The sequence below is a fragment of the Garra rufa genome, chromosome 7 (genome assembly GCF_049309525.1).
Source record: "Garra rufa chromosome 7, GarRuf1.0, whole genome shotgun sequence".
In the NCBI taxonomy this organism is placed as follows: Eukaryota; Metazoa; Chordata; class Actinopteri; order Cypriniformes; family Cyprinidae; genus Garra; species Garra rufa.
Genome location: NC_133367.1, coordinates 29,752,757 through 29,772,764, shown reverse-complemented (window position 1 = coordinate 29,772,764; position 20,008 = coordinate 29,752,757). Strand labels below are relative to the sequence as shown.

The 20,008-nt window shown below is 36.2% G+C and overlaps 1 protein-coding gene across 1 annotated transcript; it reads left to right on the top strand.

Annotated features, from left to right (window-relative positions):
- The first annotated feature begins 1,613 nt into the window (after positions 1–1,613).
- Positions 1,614–18,807, top strand: pias4a (protein inhibitor of activated STAT, 4a). The gene is made up of 11 exons (XM_073843988.1): positions 1,614–1,654; positions 4,339–4,720; positions 4,827–4,911; positions 6,192–6,233; positions 6,332–6,422; positions 8,916–9,044; positions 9,142–9,247; positions 14,315–14,388; positions 14,471–14,631; positions 14,706–14,857; positions 16,105–18,807. Exons 1-11 carry the CDS (start codon positions 1,628–1,630, stop codon positions 16,371–16,373), a joined length of 1,518 nt encoding a protein of 505 aa, XP_073700089.1. The 5' UTR covers positions 1,614–1,627; the 3' UTR covers positions 16,374–18,807.
- Positions 18,808–20,008: the final 1,201 nt, after the last annotated feature.

Below are 20,008 nucleotides of genomic sequence, written 5' to 3'. Positions count from 1 at the left end.
CAAATTTCCTTTGTTATTGTTGTTACTGTTTTTTCACTTCTTGAAACTTCATACTATAACCCTGAACCACAAAACCAGTCTTAAATAGGGTATATTTGTAGAAATAGCTAAAAAATACATTGTATGGGTCACAATTATCGATTTTTCTTTAATGCCAAAAATCATTAGGATATTAAGTAAATATCATGTTCCATGAAGATATTTTGTAAATTTCCTACTGTAAATATATCAAAGCTTAATTGATGAGTAAAATGCAGATTACCCCCAGATTCCAGATTTTCAAATAGTTATATTTCATCAAAATATTGCCCTATCCTAACAAACATCAATGGAAAGCTGATTTGTTCAGCTTTCAGATGATGTACAAATCTCAATTTCCAAAAATTGACCCTTATGACTGGTTTTGTGTTCCAGGGTCACATTTAGGGAGACAAACTTTTGTGAAGGCCTTCAGAGACAAAGCCTTGTTAGACAGCAGCGCCATCTTCTGCCAAAACAGGGAAATTAACATATGGTTTACCTCAAAGAAAGACTTCCACCAATAATTAAAATTCGGTCATCTTTCAATAAGTTTAAAACCCAAATTTCTTTCGTCAGAAAAACACAAAGAAGATGTTGAGAGACCATTCACTTTTTGTGTGTGTTTTCCAAATGAAAGTGAAAAGAATTAAGATGTAATTCTAACATCTCCATTTGTGTTTCACGGACATACAGGTTTGGAGCAACATGAGGGTGGAATAAGAGAAGTAATAAGGCTGAACTTGTACGAGGTTACAGTATGACTTGAGGATACAGCTTTGATAACGCTATTATTTTTGTTTTAATATATGCATATTATACTTACATTCGGTTTATTAACATGTGTAATGAACAATGCACCTGTTTATTTCCTAGTTCTGCCTCTCACGCCTTATTTTTACCTCAGTTATTGACCTCAAACATTTTCTGCGTCCCCTCCCCCACAACATACAATAAAGAAAAACACGGGATGGAGTTTCCACAGGATTGTGGATTCAATCTCGTGTGGATTTTTTCAAAACGGTTTACCAAATCATCCTCAGTGAACAAGTGTGTTCGTTATATTGTATTTAAAAATACAAAGTTAACGCGTGTGAATATATGTTTAAGTTGTTTAGTGTGCTTCCTTAGTCATTTTAGGGCTGAAATTACACAAAGCACTCAGACCTCAATATCCTGGCTTTTTACAACCCACGAAGTGGATTTTCCCGCGCGGAATGGATCGAATGGAGCCATGCGCTCCTGTTCCACTTGTCGCGGGAAACCCACCTCTCGCATCACATCTGAATGCAAAATGCAATGTGCTTTCGCTCTCACGCCAGACTATTAAAGTGGGCAAATCAGACTGTGAAGTTCAGGCGACGGTGGGTAGGTTTTCAAGCACCAGAGGCCTATCAGAAAGGGTAGACCTTGCTTCAAGTTCTCTTTTTTTGACTGCACTGTCCCTTTTAAAGCTCGTTGTCACGCCTCTTCGCAAACGACCCCGCCTACTTATAGCGAATCCGCCGCGCTGATTGGACACCGGCGGCGGTCATCGAACGCCTTCTCGGCTTCTCATTGGCCAGCCGCTGCCTTTCGCTTCAGGCTCTCGCGGGGCTGCTGTGCGAAGATGGCGGCCGAACTGGTAGAAGCGATGGTGAGTAGATGAGATTTTTAAAAATAGTTAAAGTAAAAGCAATTTGGCTAGTCAGAGGCAGTGCTTTCTAAAACAACTCGAGTTAAATTCCACACTGATGTATTTTGTGCTCATTCATGACAAGTGGGAGTCTGTAAAGTGCGTTGGCAATTTGTATATGTGTGTATGTGAATGGTTAGCTCTCAAAATCCAGTGAGCTGTCTATGTATCTAACATATTTGGCGTGTTCTAACGCTAGATTCTAAGTTTTGAACGTTTTGGATGTACATTTGATGTCCAAAACGCAGTTTGGTTAAACAGCTCACCAGGCTTTGAGACTAAAGCTAGTATGTCTGTGTGCGCGCGCGGGGGCGCGCTGCCTCTAGAAATGAATGATTAGTCTGCACAATGCAAAATAACAAAACAGACTCTTCCTTTTCAAACCACACGTGGATTTTCCCCAAGTAGTGTTGGAAATGAACACAATTCGACACTTTACAGTGCTGCAGGTTAATGTATAGATACATAGGCACATGCACAATTGATGCATGTGGGTTGCTTGAAAAGATTAATCATTTTCGTTTGTGTAATATCGCTAATACCAGCAGATTAATACGTATATTCAGAACTAGAGTGATTACGAATATGCTTTGAATCTCATGTTGTTTTACCTGTTTTGCATAATTGATTTATGTGTAGTGTTTATAGGGAGAGTGTCATTGGCCTGCATGAGTTCAGTCATGGTAAACTAAAGATTGAGGTCGTTTAGAATCTTGAGGATTGAAATTAGAAAGTCAAAACAGTATATACAACTTTTGTGAAGTATTGTAAAGTTAGGAAATTTTAGTATTTTGCCTTGTTTATCTACGCATACACTATCAGTCAAAAGTTTTTAATGTTTTTTTTTTTTGAAGGCACTTCTGCTCACCAGGCCTGCATTTATTTGATCCAAAGGACAGCAAAAACAGTAAAATATTTTTAGTATTTAAAACAACGAATTCATGAATATATTTTAAAATGTTATTCCTGTGATTTCCAAGATGGATTTTTAGCATCATTAATCCAGTCACATGATCCTTCAGAAATAATTCTAATATTCTGATTTGCTGCTCAAAAACATTTATTATTTTTTTAATATGTTGAAAACGGCTGAGTAGAATTTTTTTCAGGTTTCTTTGATGAATAGAAAGTACACTATAAATGTCTTTGTCATCAATTTAAAGTATTCTAAATAAATTCTAAATAAAAGTATTCCTTTCTGTAATTTATTTTTCCAAAAAACATACTGACTCCAAGCTTTTGAATGGTATAATGGTATAGCTTTTTATTTTAGATAAATTATGATCTTTGGATCTTCCTATTCATCAAAGAATCCTGAAAAAAAAACTTTTAAATATTGATAATAATAATAAAAAAAATGGATTGAACAGCATATTAGAGTGATTTTTGAAGGACCATGTGACACTGAAGACTTGGAGTAATGATGCTGAAAATTTAGCTTTGATCACAAACATAAATTACATTTTAATATATATTCAAATAGAAAGCAGTTATTTTAAATAGTAAAAATATTTCACAATATTACTGTTTTTGCTGTTCTTTGGATCAAATAAATGCAGGCTTGGTGAGCAGAAGAGAACTCTTCAAAAAAAAAACATTAATAATCTTACTGTTAAAAAAACTTTTGACTAGTAGTGTATTATAAAGAAGACAAGATTCAAGATTTTGGTCACATGCTCAAAGCTGCTGCTCTTTCATAAAGCTACAATTTTGTGGCGCTTTTGTGGCAGTATTCAGCCGAGCAACAGTATGTTTTTAAACAGTAAATTGCGCAAATTGAAGTTGCAAATTTAAGATATCTGGAAAATAACGAAAACATGTCAATTTCGCAAAAAACTCCCATATATATCGCAAAAAAGTTTTTACGCTCACATGAGGTGGTTTTTCAGGCAATGCGAAAAAGGAATACATCATAAAACTAAAATAGAAACCATTTTTTTTTCATTTACAGATTACCTTGTGTACGTAAATGTCACATGATAATTCTTCAATGTAATATAACCTCAAAAGTCACTCTAGTCTATGTTTGTGTTTATACCAGAGGTGCCGTGGCACATTTCAGAAGCATCCCAAAAGTTGTTAAGCTGCTTTGCTAAAGATAAACACCTATGTCTTCTACGTTTAAAATTAATGGCTGCTGCAGTGGCTGCGATATACGTAAACCTACCAACATCCATCGACATTACTTATCGCAAGAGGAAAAAATTATGTTTTGGACGCATCACATTGGTCAATGTAAACACCATCATTTCTCCACAGGTTTTTATTGACATTTATAACATTTTGCACAAATCTATATTGGAAACCCACCTAGAAAATAAAAAATGAAAAATTCTGACCTGGCTGTCCTGTATTTGGTGTTTATTGACTGAGTGACTGACTTTTTTGTGACAAACTGTTTAGAAACAAAGCTGCACAGAGCTGCTTTTTGCACCTGTTAACCTTATGTCTGCTTTTCTATAAGCAGCAAATTTTCACAACACACGTGAAAACTTTATCATATTGGACCAGTGTGAACAGATCCCTGGTTTTCGATTTGTTCTCATTTGGGAATCGAACCCACGACCCTTCGGTTAACAACCTAGATATTGAGCTGTTTTCATTTTCTGTTTCTCATTCTCTTGGGCTGTTTTTGTCTCCCCCAGAACATGGTGAAGAGTTTCCGGGTGTCTGATCTGCAGACGCTGCTGGCCTCGATGGGTCGCAGTAAAAGCGGGTTGAAGCAAGATTTAGTGGGAAGAGCTCTTCGACTCGTCCAGACCGAATACAGTCCGGAGCTGCTAAAGAACGTTCGACAGCTCTACGAGACACGCTTCCCCAAAGCCTCGGCCTGGCTAGCGGCTCGACGCCCTGAGTCCGTGCCCGTAAACTACCCTGCTCTTAACTCCTCACCCAGAGGCACGGCCCAGGGCACAGACTACCTCAACGGCATCCCCAAATCGGCACCGCCTCCTGCGGCCGAAGTCAAACTGGTGCCCCTGCCGTTCTACCACAACCTAGAAACGCTGCTGCCACCCACAGAACTAAGTGAGTGCCATTATTATGAATAAATAATAACCTAATTATAATAGGCGTTTCTAGCCAACAAGTAAGTTATGCAGTGAGCTAATTCTGTTTTTGACACTCTTTGCAGTCGCTCAGAACAGTGAGAAGCTGCAAGAGAGTCAATGCGTTTTTGAATTAACACCAAGTCAGGTGGAACAGATCCGGAACTCGAGGTAAGAAATGTATAAGTCATCTTGCTAACTGGTGGCTTTATTTAACAGTCAATCAATGGCTAATAATAACAGTGCTGATGTTTAGAAAATCAGGGTGTATAGTTAATATATATACATAATGCGATTTGGTGATAGAAAAAGGATTATGATGTTTCAGCAGTGCTTCCCATGTTTCTTATTCATTACTTTAGCCACACTTATTTATAATTAACCATGGCTTAACAATAAGGATTAAAAATATACAAAATTTATTTTTAGTAACAATGTATCAGACAAATATTTATGTAACTCTAAAGGTTTAATTTTCAAGAAAAAATGGCAATAATAACTGGAAGTTACACTACCAGTCAAAAGTTTTCGAACAGTAAGGTTTTTAATGTTTATTTAAAGAAGTCTCTTCTGCTCACCAAGCCTGCATGTATTTGATTCAAAGTACAGCAAAAACAGTAAAATCTTAAAATATTTTTACTATTTAAAATAGCTGCTTTCTATTTGAATATATTTTAAAATGTAATGTATTTCTGTGATCAAAGCTAACTTTTCAGCATCATTACTCCATTACTGTCAAGTGAACCTTCAGAAATCATTCTAATATGCTAGAAACATTCTATTTTTATTATTAATATTTAAAATGTTTGAGAGGGGATTACGGAAATTAATACTTTTATTTAGCAAGGATGATTTAAATTAATAAAGTGATGGTGAAGACATTTATAATGTTAATGTAAAAATAAATGTTTTTTATTTCAGATAAATTCTGTTCTTCTATTTATTAAAGAAACCTGAAAAAATTCTACTTGGCTTTTGATTTAATTTTAAAAATTAAATGTTTTTTGAGCAGCATTTAGGATATTAGAATGATTTCTGAAGGATCATGTGACTGGTGTAATAATGCTAAAAATTCAGCTTGAAATCACAGGAATAAATTACATTTTAAAATATATTCAAATAGAAAACAATTATTTTAAATGGTAAAAATGCTTCAAAAATTGACTTTTTGCTGTACATCGGATCAACTAAATGCAGGCTTGGTGAGCAGAAGATACTACTTTTAAAAACATTAAAAATCTTTTGACTGGTAGTGTATATATAATTCATAAAAATAAAAAGTATTCATAAAAGAATTCAAATTATTATTTTTTTTATTAGAATTGTGGAAATTAAACACTTAAAGTTAAATATGTTTTTTTTTTTTTTTTTTGCTTACTGAAAATACAAAAGAATATTAATTGTCTTTAATTGTGTTCATTTATAATTATCATCATTTATTTTTTGCACAGTGAACTTCGCCCAGGGATGAAATCGGTTCAAGTGGTTCTCAGGTATGTCATCAAGCTAAATCATGTCTGTAAATCAAGTGTCAAATTTTAGTGTCAAAGATGCATTTATTTCATGCTAACATATGCTGTTCTTCTCCTAGAATCTGCTACACAGACTCTATCGGTGTTCAGGAGGACCAGTATCCTCCCAATATTGCTGTGAAAGTGAATCAGTCCTACTGTCATGTACCGGTAAGTGTTGTGAATTTGATTAGTCTGAAAGAAGGAGGAAGTGTGGTGGTTTCACCACACAGGATGATCGTAAATCAGAACTGCTTTATATAAATAAACATTTAAGCAGTTTCTCAGCATCACATAAGCAACACACCAGCCTTTTTTCAAAAATTAGAATAAATTTTTTTGTAATGCAATAAATTTTATGTCTGGCTTCCGGTCTCATCCACTTCCAGCTGTTTTCAGATGTACACAGCTTGTTTTGCTGCTTGATGTTGAACTGGTGTGTCTTACCATAATATTTTAATGTATTATCTTAATTATGAACACACTGGTTTCTAGGGATGCACCGATACTGAGCTCCTGTACTCGTACTCGTTAAAATGCCCTGATACCAAACGCCAGCTGTGACAAGTGCGTATTCAGACAAAAAACATCAACAACAGAACAACAAACAGCAGAATGGAGTCATTAGAGGTTAAGGATGTCTAAGAACTATATGTATGCAATTAATATAATGTTAAACATTCAGTAATGCCTGTATAGCTGATGTGCGCAAGATAACTGACAGCTGATAAGCAAAGCATGCAGCTGGATCGAGTGCGCGGTGGTGCAGATGCGCAAGTTTGTCAAATGAATGTCCCTTTCTCACAGACATCACTGGAAAGTTCGTAGTTCGGGTCAAAAGCAAGTAAGGAAAATAATGCACAAGTTATTAAACGGCAGTGAGAGAGCGCGAGAGACGCATTCACTTTCACTTCTGTTGCGGAATATTTCATCATTTGAATTAAAACTAATTTATAAATCTAAAACAAAATTTATAGGTGCGTTTACTATAACAGGGCTCTTCAGTGTGACCATGGGAGATTTAAAGGTTTCTACATGTTTTTGCAACGTTGAGTAATGTATCACAGACATATCTCACGAATCCTTTAATAAATGAAGTGTAGAGAGAGTAAATAAGAGACTGATTGTGCAGTATAGACAGCGTCGTTGATTATAATAGAGCTTTGTGATATTGCGAACTAAGCTTTTACTAATTTTTAAGGGCATTTGTAAATGAGATATTGATTTAATACAGCAGTTAAATAAACTAGAAGTTGTTATTATTAAGTGACTTACATTGCCTGATTTTGCTCTATTTCGTCGTCAAAATTAGTCTGAAACAAGTCACAACTGAGCCGTTGCGCATCTCCACTCAAACACAGCAAACTCACATAAAGTTTTGTTTATGAATGAACGTGCATTTTTTAACGAATCTAGTGAAATGATTCAGTTTCCCATTCATAAAGACAGTCAGTGGCTTTATTCCTGAACGAACCATCCGTTCGAACGAATCAAATGAATGATTTGATTCAGTAATTAAATCAGTGTCTTGCCGCCACCTGCTGGCAGTTATTTAAATCTTTCATATTTCTGTATTTAAAAAATGTAGATTTAAAACATTAATCCTGCCACCTCTGAGCCTCATTAAGCATATGAAAAGGTAAAAACAAATGTTAAATTTACAGTAATAAGCTGCTGCAATGGAGCTGCTATAATGCTATTGAATTAAAGATGTACCATAGAGCAAAAAATGAACAGTGAAAGTAACAAAAACTTGTAAAATACATTTTAATGGGCATAATTAACTGTAGAAATAACTGAAGGATATACAGTCAAACCAAAAATTATTCAGACACCACATACACAATTTTTATTATATATATTTTTTTACTAGTGGGTGCGGGACACTAGTTCATTTATATAAGTGAGCATTGCAAAATAAAGTAAACTGAGACATAATATACCCCCAAAAAAGTTTAATACAGTGGACTACCAGTAAAACTGATAATTTGGGACCAGCAATATACCCGGTTAACAGCATGCCTAGGAGACTACAGGCTGTCATTGAGGCTAAGGGTGCACCTGACAAAGTTTTGATAGTTGTGTAAATATTGTCATACTAATAGTTGTCTAAATCATTTTTGGTTTATTGTAATGCACTACGTACCTTTCTATTAAAGTTATCCGACATTATCAAGATGAATTTGTTCTGACACATTTTAACTCTTGTCATATTTTATTACCATTTTCTAAACTATAGCGAATAAACTGTGACAATGTGAGAAATTTTCAAGGTGTCTGAATAAATTTTGGTTTGACTGTATCTATTTGATAAAATTAAGTTAGCAAACTACCATTATACATTATTTTAGTTCCTGTACCCAATATTTTACTAATTTACCAGTAAATTTAAAAATATCGGTAGCGGCACTCGGAATCGGCAAGTACCAAAAATAAAAGTATCGGTATCGGGCGAGTACTGGAAAAAGTGGTATCGGTGCATCCCTACTTGTTTCTAGTACAAACAGTTTTACGGTTTACTGCACTTTGTTATTCTTCTCGTTATTTCCCTACGGTGGCTTATGAACCGGACGTCTAACACATTATTTGAAAGTAGCTTACTTCCGCATTGAAAAATGGTGGATATTACTAACTCAATTATATACATTTTTACTTTTCATTCAGGGTTACTATCCCTCCAATAAACCGGGTGTTGAGCCACGTCGGCCCTGTCGACCCGTCAACATCACGCCATGGTTACACCTCTCCACAGTCACTAACAGAGTCACCATCACATGGGGCAACTTTGGAAAGGTACAAAAACTTTATACAAAGAGCTATCTGTATTTGTGAATGAACATGTTAGATGAAGTCAAGTGTGTTGTTGCTATCCTCTGTGTTTTGGATGCAGCGGTACTCGGTGGCAGTGTACCTGGTGAGGGTGTTCACATCTGGAGAGCTCTTCAACCAGCTGAAGCATTGCTCAGTCGAGAGTCCCGATCGTTGTCGCGAACGCAGTAAGTTTCTTACCTAGACCAAACACATTGCAAACAAACAGAAAATCCTACAGACTGCAGACTTTTTAAAAGTAGTTTATAGTTATATGGGCCATTCTACAGAATTGGCGCAAGATCCAAAGAACCAAAAAACACATTTAAAAAGCATAAGTATTCAAATCTTAGGTGTTTACTAAGATCCTACTATCATCTGTTGAAACAATAATATTAAAAATATTAGTAAGCTTAATATATATATAAATATCATCATTTTGTGGGTACTTGCAATTGGGAGGTGGCTGTTCCAAACTAGGGATGCTCATATTGACCGTTTAACCGTTAACCGACAGTAAGAAATTTAACCGATTATTACTATCAGTTAAACGGTTTAAAAGGTTTTTTTTTTTATTTTTTTTTACGTTTGCTGCATGGTGAAATAAATAATGCTTTGTAAGTTACCTGTTTACTCGTGCGCGTGTCGACACGTGCAGTGTACAGACATATTTCGCTTCACCTTTGCTTAGTAAACTGATGTAGTATATGCAACTCAATGGCAAGTGGCGTTAATGGGTTATTAGAGAGTGAATGCGTAAGCGAATGTATTCAAATTCTGAATGAATTACAGTCTAGAACAGGGGTCCCCAAACTTTTTTTCTGAGCGGGCCACATAATTTTCTTTTCTTTAATGGGGGGCCAGGTCGGTTTATAAAAGAAAATTCCATGGGCTGGACTGACTACTGTTGTTATTGTTATTTTATTATGATTTTTCCTGTATTTATTATACCTTTTAATGCTAGAATAGTTTATTATTTTTTATGCACCAGACAGACAAATGATCATTTCTTTTCAAAAGATATACAGGTGCTTCTCAGTAAATTAGAATGTCATGGAAAAGCTAATTTATTTTACTAATTCAACTCAAATTGTAAAACTTGTCTATTAAGTAAGGGATAATGTACAGGCAGCCGGTAGTTATCGCAGAAATAAGCCCCGACAGTGTGATCAGGACCCGACGCGAAGCGGACATGAATATGAATTTGAAACCTTTTATTGGCATATTTGTTTTAAATTAACATTTTTATCCTTCCGCGAAACGATATAGTACCACGTGACTAACATTCAAACTATGTACGTTAGTAAGACAATTTAAATAGATTAATGTCGAAATTTTCCATTGTTAATTGTGGTTGTCCAGTGTTTGTCACAAGATGGCGCCAAACGGTAATCTTTGTTGGCACGGAGGGATTTTAAACATACAAGTAGTACCGGCTATGCGTTATTACTTTGGAGCGGTGATTATTTGAAAAGAACGAACCTGCAAATGTCTCAACTGACCAATCAGAATCAAGCATTCCAAAGAGCCGTGCAATAAATACATTTAATGCACACAGAGTGAAGTAGTTTAAGTCTTTGGTTCTTTTAATTGTGTTGATTTGGCTCACATTTAACAAAAACCCACCAATTCACTATCTCAACAAATTAGAATATGGTGAATATGACAATCAACTCAAAACAACTGCAAAGGTTTCCTGAGCCATCAAAATGGTCTCTCAGTCTGGTTCACTAGGCTACACAATCATGGGGAAGACTGCTGATCTGACAGTTGTCCAGAAGACAATCATTGACACCTTTCACAAGGAGGGTAAGCCACAAACATTGATTGCCAAAGAAGCTGGCTGTTCACAGAGTGCTGTATCCAAGCATGTTAACAAAAAGTTGAGTTGAAGAAAAAAGTGTGGAAGAAAAAGATGCACAACCAACCGAGAGAACCGCAGCCTTGAGAGGCTTGTCAAGCAAAATCGATTCAAGAATTTGTGAACTTCACAAGCAATGGACTGAGGCTGGGATCAAGGCATCAAGAGCCACCACACACAGACGTGTCAAGGAACGATCGCGATGACACATTATGGCAATGTACCATTCTGTTGGTGAATTTAACAAATAATTAGGCTATGTTAATAACTAAGGGAAATTTTAGGTTGAAAGCCAACCTTTATTATCAAATACCGACATGATAAAATATATCTTTGGCATTGTTCAGAGGGCCGGTCCAAATGTGGCGGCGGGCCGCATTCGGCCCCCGGGCCTTAGTTTGGGGACCCCTGGTCTAGAATCATTGGAAAGCTGTCACTCATCTTACAGTAGTTCATCGCAATCTCATAAAGTTATTAAAAAGTAATAAAATAACCTTTACACTGCACAATTAATCTCTTATTTAAAAAATACATACACTTTCTTTGTTTTAATGAGAGTTCGCGAAAGTGTAGAAATCAGCAAAACTGAAACCGGCACTTTGAGTGGTGAGTGGATTGTAACATAGCCTCCTCTGATTGGCCACAGTGATAATCAAATTAACATACATGTCTGTGATTGGCTATTGCTGAACGTTGTAAAACACACGCTTCTCCACAGCATATGACAGTGGATGAAAATTCCAAACCGCAAATTGAAAGGATTTTTGTGATGGTGTTTTTGTTGCGGATCTAACTGTGCGTTCACACCGCCGCCGGCGAGAGCTTCAAAATTCGCTCTGGCCGCCCTGCAAGCAACGCTGTACAAAGATTCCTTGACGCTCTGACGATCGAACGCTTGATCTTGTATTTAAAGCGGCCGCAAAGCAAACAAGCATGTCGATCTTGTGCAGACTGACCACAAGTTGGGTGTAAGTTAGTTAACCATATTAAATATTTTAAACTTGAAAATAAGAAATTGAATTTAATAGTAGTTACATGTTTGCTAACGAAATAAACTAATTAAAAGCCATTTGTATGGTGTGGGTTTTGTGTTCATGGTTAAGTGCAAACTTAAAAACAGGGACACGTCGTAGATTATGGGGAAACCCGCCACAGCAATAATTAACTTCTCCATTTTCCTTGGGAACTAATGTGGCCGGAACCAAGTTTACAGGACTGCGTTCTTTTGAAACCTCTCAGCGGTGAACTTATACATTCCGATTGGTTGCCGCCGAGCCGCGTCATAGCTCATTACCATAAATTTGACCTGACTTCAACTCTCCCCGACGCCCACACCGCGCCGCGCCGCTTCTCGCCGCCAGCTCACATTGAAAATGAATGACTTCCGACCACTTTGACGCTCTCGCCGCCGGCGGTGTGAACACACAGTAACAGTTAACAGGCAGCGGTCTAGTCTATCTGTACAGCATGTGGACATGTTAAAAACTAGGCACACTGAGGTATAGGCTGGCCTGCTATATATTTTTATATCCGACGGGAAGAAAAAGACCGGCACCGTTCTTCAAAGCGCCAGTGTGTTTTAGTTTTGTCATCTTAATTAGATAGTTATTTAATTTGTTTTATTGATATTATTATTATTATTATTATTATTATTATTATTATTATTTGTTCAGATTTTTTCTGTTCAGATTTTTTCTGTTCAGAAGCGCTGCTGATGCGTGATAATTTGAGTATATGTCAATACAGTTTTTGTTGTTGCTCTGTATGCTGCTGTTTGCACGTTAAAATAAAACATTTGCTTGTATTTTTAATTTATCATCACAGATACTCGTGCATTCTATTTTTATTTTAAACGAATTTGTTATTAAAATTTTATCAGTTAATGGTTAATGTTCGGATAACGAGCAGCGGTTGTCGGTCAGGAAAATTAACCGAAATGAGCATCCCTATTCCAAACCCTAACCCCTAAATTTCAACTTATGAAAATTATATTGAAATAATTTTGTTTTTTTTTAATATATATGTCTGATTATAAAAAAAAGTGAAGTTAAAAAACTATTTTCTTTGTAAATAATGAAACTTTATGTAAAAAAAAAAAGTATCTCACATTTTCATGTCACTGCCATGTTTTTCTATAATTAAACACACTTTTATAGGAGTTATTTGTTTACCATGGTTCAGAACTATGCTGGCTAACGATGTGATGATTAGCATCTTTGAGCTAGATTCAAAAGTACCTAAAATGTGTTGTACCTTAAAACACCCCAAAAAGTTATGATTTCTGTAGTGACTGAAAAATTTGGTGGTGTTTCTGTAGTGACATGTTTGTTTTTTGGGTGTTTTCCTGTAAAATTGTCACAACCCAAACATTTGGTGACATTTCGGTAGTGACATGTTTTTTTTGGGTGTTATCCCTTTAAACACCCAAAAAAGATCTGATTTGGGTAATTACCTTTTTTTTTTTTTTTTTTTTTTCTTCTTCTTCTTCTTGGATTTTATCCTGTAAAATTGTCATTACCGTAAAACAGTCGCGATCGTAACATTTGGTGGCGTTTCAGAGGGATATCTTATTTATTTATTTAAGTTTTAGTTTTGGGTATTGTCCCAGAAAATTGTCACTACCATAACAGTACCGAAACATGACATGTTACTGTTCGCTTAGTGACAAAAGGGAACACACAATCATTTATTTGGGGAAAAATATAATTTTAGTACAGTTATGAACATTTTTGTATTTCAGTACGTTTTAGTATGCAAGTTAAAATTTTATAATGTGACGTGGTCGCTACCAAAACATTACTGTCACTGCCAAAAATGTGCTGTCATGACCGAAACAGGATGTTTTGTCAAAAATAAATTATACTAAATTATCAACATTAAGATGTTATGTTGGTAAGTAGTTCAATGTATATTCATACTAATAAATCCTTATTTGAAATCTGTATGATCAACTTTTTGCCTTTTACAAAGAAAAAATTGGATTCAAAATACAACTAATTTTATAAATCACACTTGAAATATTGTCAAAATTCTGATTGTTGATTTACCTCTGAAAACATTTTAATAAAATAGAAAAATACATATTGGCAATATAGATGTAAGCAAAATCTTAATAGGTCAATATAACTTTTATTAAATCATATATTACTGTTTCACTAGTGACAAATTTGGGGAGAGAACAAATATTCCAAAACTTTCTGAAAATTAAATACGAGAATTTCCTGCACAGTTACTAGAAATGTGTACCTTGGATATTATACAATTTGCATTCATACAAAATTTGTGGAAAAATTTTTTTTTTTCAAGATGTTTCCAACTCTGACTTTGAACCAATTCTGTAGAATGACCCATCTTAGCATCAAAATTTTACTAAAACATTTTTGTTTGTACACAGTTCAAGACAAGCTGCGCTTTGATCCTGAAAGTGAGATCGCCACTACAGGACTGCGAGTGTCCCTCATCTGTCCTGTAAGTGTACCTTTTTGGGACTCATCGCTATGGAACCACTGTAGCAAAGTTGTAGACCTAACAAGTGTCTTTCTCAACACAGCTGGTAAAGATGAGACTCGGGGTGCCATGTCGAGTGCTCACCTGCGCCCACCTGCAGTGTTTCGACGCTGTCTTTTTCTTGCAAATGAATGAAAAGAAACCCACATGGACCTGCCCTGTATGCGACAAACCCGCTCCCTTTGAGCTTCTAACTATTGACGGGTAAGCGCCGTTACTTAAACTGCTTGCTTCTCACATGCTCTGGCAGTGAACTCATCAAATGCGACTCATTTCAGATTACTCTCTGAGATCCTTAAAGAGACACCAGAGGATGTGGAGGAGATTGAGTATTTGACCGACGGCTCATGGAGGCCAATCAGGGACGACAAGGAGAAAGAGAGAGAGCGGGAAAACAGCCGCACGCCTGACTATCCGGTGGTTGATATATGTAAGCTGGTTTTCTCCCTTCAGAAATCAGGGTTCGTACAGATACTGTAAAATAAAATTCCAGGACTTTTCAAGCACTATTTTTTTTATTTTAAGGACTTCAATCAAAGATCTCACTTATGGTTTGATGTTTTCTACTGTTTAAGAAAAGAAGATTTGCGAAGTCGCTCCAAAGTCCCAATCTGAATTGAATGATTCGCGTTTTGCGTTCCTAGGTTCCGATCTAAAGCAAAAGATTGGCAATCCACACTCCGAAGTGCCGAACTGAATAATGATTAACAAACCATAATTTCAGATCATGATTTGGAGCACAGATTGCAAATCATTTAGTTTGCGCAATGATTAAAGAACCTGCTCTTAACTTCAAATCTAAATCATATGATTTGCGATACACACATTGATTTTGATCTAAATCAAATTTTCAAATCCCATCCGAAGTCCTGATCTAAATCAAATGATTTGTGAAAAAAATATTTGAAGCCTGATCTGAATCAATTGATTTGCAATATGCAAATTTCCAATCTAAGTCTAAGTTTGGTTCATTTGGTCCAGATCAAAAAGGAAAATAATGAATTTGTTCCTGGTCCGCTTGTCATTCACACTGGAATTTTTGACAGTGAACCTATAGATACCGAACCTTAAGGCTTAGTGATACATTCACAACCTAACTGGTCAGGTTGAGTGACATATTTCGTGACTGAATTCACCTAACACTCCAAACAAAAGGAAAAGGCCCGAACTGAATCAAATGATTCATTGGAGTGCTTCAAAACAGTAAATCATGTGATGCAATGGTTTTAAAAATCATTAAAAGCGATGTTGAAATGTAAAAATTAATGGCACTTTTAATTTGATATGGATTTTGCTAGTTAATTGCTTGACATGAAAAGAAGTTACAAGTTTGAATCAATCGGAGCAGTTTCAGCTTTAATGACTCACTCAACTTTTCTAGTTTTTGCGTCTTCAGCCATGTTTACACGACACTGTCAGTACTACAACTGGTTTGGCTCGATAGTTTTCTGTGAATTTTGCACAAAAGAATATGTGCTTATTAAAAAAAGTAAACACTTATTTCATCGATACATTGTCTTTTAATAATTTAACCACTTTTCAAGTACCTCTTCAGAAATATCAGAAGTTTTTCAGGCCTTAAAGTCAAATTCAAGTACTTCAAGCACCTTGTACGAACCCTGTGAAAGTAAAATTAAAGTATTTCATGGGAAATAACGGGTTTAACTCTCATCCAAGGTGTTCCTGAGGCAAACGGCCACTCCCCAGCTCACAGCGGCACAAACCAGACCGGGAAGTCTGGATCGGGTGGTGCGTCGGCAGGAACCGGCGGCACCAGCGCCGGGTCAGGAGGCGGAGCAGTGGTGGATCTGACTTTGGACGACTCGTCAGATGAAGAAGGAGGGGGTGGAGCTGAGGACAGCGAGGACACTGATGACAGCCAGGACAGCCCCGCCCCTAAACGGGGCAGATATGATTATGACAAAGACCTGGTCACTGCTTACTGAGACTGGCAGGACACTAAGACTTGTTGGGGGGAGGGGTGTAGATGGGATCTGAGCCTTGGAAATTCAAGAAACGTGTCCCTGTGTCCTCTCCCGAACACACACACACACTCATGCACGCACACAGACATGCACACCCATGCGCTGCTGCTGACCTCTGGAGCAGTCGGGCGTCGCGTTGACAAACTTGCAGATGCCCCGCAAAGCCATTCCCAGTCATTCATTGCATCTTAATACTGTATTCTCCCTTTAAAGACCATGGAAGAGTAACACCATCTTCAGTTCTACTCTATTGTCCTCGACTTCCTCTCCACTTTGTGTTCTGACGGGGGGCGTTTAAGATCTTGCCAGTTTTAGTTTGATACGGAGCTGTTCAGGCCTTCAAAACACCGTGAGACAAGCCACAGTATCTCAAAAACGTTCATTCCTTCGGGTCGAGATCATACAACCAGGCGTTTTCTGTTAGTCCTCCACATAAGATTAACATTAGCTGTTTGTTTTAATGTGATTTGGAGACGATACTGAAAATTTTCCATATTTCTCTCTCATATATATTTTTTTGACTTTGTCCACAGAAGTTGACAAGCTACCTCAGTCTAACAGTCGAACTTGATCAGAGGGTTATTGAATTTATTTTTTTTTTGCTTTAAGTTTTGTTTTCAATCCCTTTTCATGTTTTTCATGTGCAGCAACACTGGAGAGACATCATGCATTGCTCATTAATTTGTGCTTGCCCATTTAGGCATCATATTAAAAGTGATTCTGACTCGAGCAACGAGTTTCCGGTCAAGTCTGTCGGTCAACTAGTGTGTGCTGACTGAATGTAGTGCGCAAATTTACTTCAGAATGGTTCAGAACGGTCTTTTTGAGATGCTTGTCAGCGAGTAAATATTGTACGATAGCTAATGTAACAATGATAATGTATTATTTCTGATCATTTAATAGAAAATTGCAGGTCTCATTGTCATTTATTGCTTTCTTTCAGTCATTTTGGTGTGTACAAGGCTGCTGAAGTTACTACACAAAGGTAGAACGATAAATCAGGTTCAGGAGAGGACAAAGGACAAAGAGTTGTTTTAGTTTTCTTTTAGACATGACTGTAGTAAATTATTAGGTTTATCTAGTAGGGGAGCTGACGTTATTGGCAAAATACCTGAAATGATTATTTTTTTCAGTTGACTTCACTTTTTTCAGTTTAGATAAATGGCTGATTTGTTTGAGCCCATTGTATGGCGTTTTTTTTTTTGTGTTCATTTCAGCCGGTTGACAGGCGCGTATCTTAAATATTTTCCTCAATTTGTTGAGTATTTATTGATTTAACAGTTTCCGCCTCTTTTATTTGAATTGTGCATTTTATGAGGCATTTCGCAGCAATTTAATGAGTTTCCAGCATGTCGCTTTGTGATGGTAGATAACGCTGCGTCCTCTCACGGCCTGCTGTTGTTACGCGCACATTCAGCCATTTGCAACAGTCTGAACATAACTGGGCTTAGTCAGGACTATGCAGACTTGACCTAAACCTTGGAAGAATTAAACTCCCGCTAAACGACCAAACACAAATGGCACATCCAGACGGCTGATCTGTTGAGGAGGACTCAGGGATGACGTGTTCTACTTGTCTTTACATTTTCTTCTCAGTCGAACTTGACACTCGAACCAGGTTTTCCAGCATTGTGTACAATATTACCTTCGCCATCAGGTCACGTAGGGCAGTCTAGGTTTCTGATCTGGAAATTAGGATGTACTTTCAAGGCCTATGAATATTGCTATAGCATTTTGTTGTCCTCCAAGGTTTCAGAGAAAATCACTGTACTAAGCTGACTAGTTGTAATTTTAAAGTTTTCTTTTTCAACTAATCCTGAATTCTGACTTGAATACTCAGTACTGTATCCTATCTGTGTTTGGGAATTTCTCAACATAAGAATATCGCCATGAAGGGTTAAAATACTTGTTCGTCTTTGAGTCGGCATGGTCTTCCATCTTCATGATATCTTCAAAAAGTTTTTTTTCCCCTCTTCTGTTTATATTTTTTTAAAGAGTAAACAGTGCTGCAGTTGACAGTTTCTCATAATAAGCCCGTAACATAGTATGTTCCCCTAAATTTGACCACACTTTTTCACATTTAAGGTAATGAACTTCTTAATAGACGTCCATCTTTAGATACCTAGAACGATCTATTAGATGTGGATAAAATGTACATTTGCTTACAATGAAAAGTTGGTGATTTGATGACAATATATTTCCAGCTCAGAGTTGAAGACGGCCTCTGTGTAGCCAGGTGAGGTTGAAGTGGTTTTGTTTTGGGAATGGAGGCATCCCCTCTTATTACAGTGCTTAAGACAGCATGGGCAGTGGCTTGCAGTTCTTGATGTAAATGTTTTGTTTGTGTCTTTTTATATGTTCATATTAAAAGCCAATAAAAAATAATAATATTTTATCAAGTTTTGAATTGCCTCCAGTTGCTCCAGGGCACAAATACATTGTTATTGGCTACTCTCAACCCTTCCGGAGGAAAATGTAAATTGGTGACCTTCTGCGATGCCCTCAACGTGGGATTTGACAACAGGAGCGAATCAGTTATCCCTGTCTGAACTGAAATCGAACTGTAAAAGCTCTTAACACCTGTCAATTATATGTGCAATTAATTAAACTGATTTAAAATAAACGTCTTTCCAGTGATTTTTAAATCTTGGATTTAACTCCTTCAATTACTTAAGAATATACGCTACTAGTCTTTTGAACAGTAAGCTTTTTAATGTTTTTTTTTTTTAAAGAAGCAATTTATTTGATTTAAAATACAGCAAAATTTTGAAATATTTTTACCATTTAATGCTAAAAATGTAGCTTTGATCACAGGAATAAATTACATTTTAAAACATATTGGAATAAAAAAAAAAACATTAAATAGTAAAAATATTTCAAAATTATACTGTTTTTGCTGTACTTTCAATCAAATGAATGGCTTGGTGAGCAGAAGAGACATTAAAAACTTTTGACTGGTAGTGTATTTAACTACTATTCCTTAAAAACGTAATATCGTTTCTGTTTGTTTTTCCCTCAGAATACCATAATTACTAACGTTACAGTTAATTTTAATATAATAAAACTGATTACAAGTCCATCACATAAACGTTTTTTGATTTGGTGACTTTAATACCACATTAGTTTACTGAGCCCTGCTGAGAAAAACAAAACAAAACAATAGACAACATGACAAAATTTGTAATGATTTTACTGGTTATAATGGAAACTGTAACGGACCCTGTGGGTTTCTACTGGTAATTGGTCACCTTCTGTTGGTGGCTTGTTAAAACCATTAAGTACTAATGGAATATGTCTCAAAACACACTACTGAAAATCATTTTTAATTGTTTGAATGGTTAAAAGTTAATGGTTTGTAATGGTAGGCCTATTTGTATTGGTTTTAATGGAAACTGTAATGGACCCTGTGGGTCTCTACTGGTAATTGGTCACCTTCTGTTGGTGGCTTGTTAAAACCACTAAATCCTAATGGAATGCGTCCCAATTTTTTTTTTTTTTTTTTTTAATATATCGTTTTAACGGTTAAAAGTTGATGGTTTGTAATGTATGTAATGGTATTTGTAGTGGAAACCATAAAAATTTCTGTGATGTTTTGC

Coding starts and splice junctions, on each gene's coding strand:
- pias4a (XM_073843988.1), top strand. CDS start 1,628: ATGGCGGCCGAACTGGTAGAAGCGATG. Junction 6,234..6,331: donor TCGGTTCAAGTGGTTCTCAG/GTATGTCATCAA, acceptor TTCTTCTCCTAG/AATCTGCTACACAGACTCTA. Junction 14,858..16,104: donor CTATCCGGTGGTTGATATAT/GTAAGCTGGTTT, acceptor CTCTCATCCAAG/GTGTTCCTGAGGCAAACGGC.